Source organism: Fukomys damarensis, unplaced genomic scaffold (assembly GCF_012274545.1).
Source record: "Fukomys damarensis isolate Sample0158 unplaced genomic scaffold, DMR_v1.0_HiC HiC_scaffold_37, whole genome shotgun sequence".
Taxonomy (NCBI): domain Eukaryota; kingdom Metazoa; phylum Chordata; class Mammalia; order Rodentia; family Bathyergidae; genus Fukomys; species Fukomys damarensis.
Window position 1 is genome coordinate 1,763,013 of NW_022900949.1, and position 5,455 is coordinate 1,768,467.

The following is a 5,455-nucleotide window of genomic DNA, read 5'->3' on the forward strand; positions in this document are numbered from 1 at the left end:
GGAGCTGCATGTGCCGAGCGCGGGCCTGGCGCACGCGGTGGCCTCGCCACGCAGCCTGGATGACCACGGTGGCTCTATAGAGTCGTGCCAGGTTGCGTCGCACGTGGTGGCCACGCCAGGTGGCCTGGATGACGGTGGCCCTCTGGTGCCACACCTTGATGGTACGGCGCACCAGACAGCCGCGGGCGCAGGCCTGGATGACGGTGGCGGCACGGATGACGACCCTCTCCATGTGCTGCAGCGACACGGTCCAATCCGGTGTCCCAGCCTGGCCTGTGCGGCCCCACAGTCCCGAGCCCCGGGGTGGCTGCCACATGTTGTGGGGGCCCACAAAGCGGTCCAGGGGCCGGACTGCCACGCTGGGCACAGGAGAGTTGCACGGCTGGTCACATGTGCCGGTGTCCACGGGGCCCTGGGGGACACCAGGGGTCAGGGACGGCTTGCAGTGGCTCACGGTGGGACCCGAGAAATAATGGGGGAGCTGGGCCTGGAGGGACCCCGGGGTCAGGGACAGCTTGCGGTGATGAGCTCTAGGGCCCGTGAAACACGGGAGGGACTGGTCAAAGAGGGGCCACTGGGGTGCAGACTCTTGGCCCCGGGATGGTCTAGGGCCACTTCTGCCCTGTGCCACACTCTCGGGCGTCAGGCCCGAGTCGAGTCTGGGACTGCGGGGACCAAGCTCAGCTGCAGGCCCTTCCAGCAGCGCTGGGACCAGGCTGTCCTGGTGGGACTTGCAGAGTCTTCTCGCGTCAGGAGACTGAGCAGGGCTGCTCGGGGGCCAGTCGTGGGGTGTGGGTTTCTGGGGTGCCCTGGGGGCGGCTTCCCCCTGGGGGAGAGCAGCTGTGGCTGGTTTGGCCCAGGACTGACGGGCTGGGACATGGGCCATCACGCCAGCGGCTCCCAACCTCCAGGGAAGGCTGGGGCTCCCCACCCTGGCCACAGACTCTGGGTGCAGGCTGTCTGGGGCCAGCTGGGGCACTTGTGAGGCTGCCCTGGATGCCACTGTCCCCTGGGAACAGCCCCCGACTCCGAGCAGAGCCAGAGATTTGTGTAGAAACGAGCGGCCCTCGGAGGCCGCAGGAGCCAGGGGCCGGCATGTGGCCCCATCTAGTACAGACCCCGCCTGCACACCAGGGCTCCAGCTGGCAGCTTCAAGGGGGAGCCCGGGGGGCCCCCAGCTGCTCGCTGATTTTGGCTGGAGAACTGCGGTGGTGTCACTGGCCATGGGGTGCCTGGATGAACTCAGGGCCCAGGCAGGGACAGAGGCCCCACGGATGGCATGGCTGGGAGCCGCCTCCCTCAATGGTGGCATTGAGTCTTTGGGAAGTGGCCCCTCTACAAAGAGGGGCCGGGGGTCACAGTGCACATCTGTGTCCAGGGGACCAGGGTGCAGCCACGCTGGGCCCTGCAGGAGCTCAGCCGGGCCAGGCTTCCTGCAGGACCCTGGTGCCTGGGGTGCACTCTCCCATGCCGCTGCCGGCCTCCACCTGGCCTGGCCACCCGGGGCCCCAGACATCCTCCTCCCAAACCGTGATGCCCTTGACAGGGCTGGGGATGCCTGGCTCTCAGCCAGGGCCTGAGGATGAATTTGGGCCAAACTGACGGCACCGGAGCCCTGGGAGGCGCCGGTAGGATCCTCTCCAGGCCTGGCTCGGCGGAAAGGGCGAGGAGAGAGACCTATGAGCAGGGACCTTGGCAATGGGCTGCAGCCCACACACTCTGCCATGGAATCCAGGGGTACCTGTGGGTCCAGCGAACAGGTTAATGAACTTGGGGGCAAGCTTGGGGCTGAAAATCTAGCCAGGGGTCCTATGGAGAGACAGGGCTTCCCCCTGGGGCCAGATGCTGCCACCTGCCTGGTGGCCACCCTACTGGCAATCACAGGCCCTGGGGGGAGGCCCTGGCCTATGTCTGTGATGACAGACCCTGGGGGGAGACTAAAAGCTAGGCCACTAGTGTCTGGGACCACAGTGTCCATGGTCACCCTGCCTGCACAACCTGGCACAAGGCCACTGCTGGCCACGCCCATCCCAGGGGTCTGAGTGACAACACCTGAATATTGGTAGCTGGATGGGACCCCAGTGGCCATGCCAAGGGACTGGTGGTACAGAATCACTGGGAGAGGGACGCTGGCCGAACACACACTGGGATCCAGGTCACCTGGTGACAGCTGCGCCTGGTTCATCCTGTGTCTCTGGGGCACCGCAGCTGGAGAGAGGCCCTGGCCCACCCCTGAGGTCCCCGAAGATCCCCAGAGCAGCACAGGAGCAGCTGTCTCCAAGACCTGGGATGCCACAGCAGCTGTACCATCAGCCCCGGGACACTGGCACACAGAAGCGTCTGTGTGTGGCCAGGAGGTGTCCCCGGCCAGGCCACCTCGGGGACCCACCGGGAACAGACTCTGGAATGCACCAGGAGCCATATGGCCCTGGGGTGCGCTGGCGGTCACGCCCCTGAACCACATCTGATGGGACGCACCAGGTCCCCACACTGGACCGGGGTCCTCCTCAAGGGCCACGCATGCCTGACAGTGATGGGGCCCTGGGACAGTGTCTGCAGTTGGTAACCCCTCGCAGATACTGGGGGGCCGATGGAACTCGGGGCACAGCCCATCGAGCTCAGGGTCCTGGGGGTCTGGGACTGTGCTGGGCACCATGAGAGGATTGTCCCTCAGCCCCATGCTGCTCCCTAGCAGAGCCTGGTCCGGGCCCCAGCCCGGCCGGCGGCCCACCCCTGGGTAGGATGGGTGAGGCTGAGCGGGGATAGTGGGTATCCCCAAGCCCGGCAGACCTGAGCCCCCCACAGACACGGAAGGTGGCTCAGGAAAGCTGCGACCTCCCCGCCAGACCATGGGTCGCCGGAGCAGGCTTGGGGACCCCAGAGTGGCCACACGTGGCTGGGACAGATAAGGGCACATCCTGGTAGCCAGAAATGGGCGGGGCGGGGGCGGGGGCGGGCCCACCCCATCCACAGGCCATCCTGTGGGACAGAGCGGGCTGGCTTGGGCCTGGGGACCCCTCACTGGCCATAGGCAATGGGGCCAAGCTTGGGGGCTCCCTGCTGGCTATAGACGGTGGAGACAGGCTTGGGTTCACCCCACAGACTGCAGACGGCTGGTGTGAGCCTGGGCCCACCCCACTGGCCACAGACGGGTGACCCAGGCCGAGGGATGACCTGGTGGACACAGTCGGCTGGGACAGGCTTGGTGTTAGCCCAGTGGCCGTAGCCGGCAGGCTGAAGGTCGGGGTCCCTCCAGTGGCCCCAGAGGACTGACCTGGGCATGGGGTTACCCTGCTGGCCAGTGAAGGCTGAGAGAGAAGACAAGAAAATCTGGGGGCCACAGATGGCTGCAGGCCCAGAGCGAGAACTTCGGTGCCCAAAGACAGAGTCCTGGGGCTGCTCTGGGGGGTCCCCTGAGCTGTTCTCTCTGTCTCCCCCACGGGGCTCTGTCCCTCCTCTCCCTCTGTGTCCCAGGGGACACTGAGAGCCAGGCGGCTGGACACCATGGTGTGGTGCAGGACAGGTGCATGCTCAGGGTCCTTGGGAGGCAGGCAGGGGAGACGCAGGCTCAGGGACCTGGGGCTGGCTCCTCCGGCTTCTTCTGGGTCCCTTGGGTCCCGGGGCTGCCCCACAGGTTCCTGAGACAGCAGGGCCTCCAAGCGGGGCTCCTGATCCCAGCTGCCCTTCCCAGTGTGGTCCAGGACCTCGACGGTGGCCACGCTGCCTGTGGACGTGGTGGACAGGCTGGGGGAGCTCTGGGAATCCCAGTCTCCCGGGCTGATGGGTGCAGAGCCCCGGGAGGTGCACTGGGCCAACACACTGGGCACATGGGCTCCCTGCCCACCGAGGGGGGACCCTGGCAGGCCGGCCAGGGGCTCCTGAGAGGAGGCCAGGCCGGAAGCAAGACCCTGGGTCGGACTCCTTTCCTGTCGGGTGGGTGACTGGGGACGGACTTGCCCCAGCCAAGTGCTCGTGGACACTGACATGGGGCCACCTCCCCGGCCCCCAGCAGCCGTCTGTGCATTAGCGGTCACCTTACTGATTGTTGGGAAGCCTTGTCTGGGATTGGGGGGCTGAGCCTTTTTGAGGTTCTGTTGAGTGGCCTTGGATGGCTGCCTCAGGCCCCTGCCCATGGAGGGGCGAGGGAGGCTGGGGATCCCCTTTTTGGTGCCCACAGTTTGACACCAGCAAGCCGCACCCTGACCCGTGGGGGAAGACGGTCCGGAGGGGGTGCCCTGTCCCACTCCCGTGCCCCCCGGAGGCCTGTCCGAGGCCGCGCTGCCCTCCCCCGATGATGTCCCGGTTCGAGGGGCCACCCTGCTGACCACAGGTGGCTGCTGGGTACTCGGGGCTGGCCCGTGGGTCACCGACAGCCGGCTGGTGCTTGGGCCGATGCCAAAGGTGATGAACGGCTGCCAGGGGCTGAGGGGGCCACCTCCCACCACAGGGTTGGCATCAGACGCCAGCTCACCGGCCCGGCAGGCTGGGTGTGCAGTTTCCTTTCTGATCTCGGGGCTCAGGTGAGGGTTCGAGCAGACCCTGCTCCACCTGGCCAGGCAGGAGAGCAGGAGGTCTGGGCCAGAGCTGACAGATGTCCGGCTGCTGGAGGCAGCACTCACAGGGAAGTACGGCCAGCGGGGTGGCCCCTCGAGCGCGGCCCCATCGCCCCTGTCCCCCGGTGCGCCCACGGCCAAGCCCCCCCACATTCCCACACCACGCATCCTGACCTTGTGGGACTGCAGCCACACGGGGGAGCCCAGGCCGGGGCCCCACGCCGGAGCCGGTAGCAGCGGCATCTTGCTGCTGGTGACTTTTGAGGAGGCCTTGGGGAGGACGGCCCCGGTCCTGGGGGCCGCCCGGGACAGGAACTGGCTGAGGACGGCACCCAGCTCACCCTGGCACAGCGCCCGGCTCAGAGCCGCCCGCTCCTCCTGAGTCAGTGCCCTGCTGAGCACCTCGGCCAACCTGCCCTGCACGGCCTTGGTCAGCTCTGTGCAGAGCTCGGCCCGGGGCAGCGCGCGGGACAGGGTAGTGCCCAGCTCGCCCCAGGACAGCGCCTTCGCCAGGACCATTCCCAGCATGCTCTGGGGCAGGACCTTGGCCATGGTGGCCCCCAGGATCTCGCTGGACAGCGCCTGGTTCAAGATGGCCCGCACCTCTCCCTGGGAGAGGGCCTTGGTCAGCAGCACGCGTAGGTCTTCCTGGGAGTCCAGCATGGTGACCAGCTCCGCGCACAGGGCTGCGATCTGTGAGGCCACCATGTCCTCCTGGCCGGGTGCCGCCTGGCTGGGTGTTGGCAGCTGGGCCCGCGTGGTCTTGCTGTTGCCCCAGGGTTCCACATTACAGCTGGGGTGTGTGGCGGCAGCCGCAGCCAGCAGAGGAACTAGCATGCCCTGCCGCTCCGGGCCCATGTCGCCCTGTCTGTGGTCCGGCTTCACGCGGGACCCTGAGCCAA

At 67.3% G+C, this 5,455-nt stretch overlaps 1 protein-coding gene across 1 annotated transcript in view; it reads right to left on the reverse strand.

Annotated features, from left to right (window-relative positions):
• Positions 1 to 5,455, reverse strand: part of Iqcn (IQ motif containing N) — a 7,881-nt gene that overhangs the window by 1,115 nt on the left and 1,311 nt on the right. Inside the window, exons 2-5 of the mRNA XM_010606533.2 lie at positions 4,728 to 5,449; positions 3,577 to 3,724; positions 3,135 to 3,308; positions 6 to 2,979 (exon numbers count right to left, since the gene is read on the reverse strand). Coding sequence (XP_010604835.1) covers positions 6 to 2,979; positions 3,135 to 3,308; positions 3,577 to 3,724; positions 4,728 to 5,449 — 4,018 coding nt within the window. The remainder of the gene's footprint in view (positions 1 to 5; positions 2,980 to 3,134; positions 3,309 to 3,576; positions 3,725 to 4,727; positions 5,450 to 5,455) is intronic.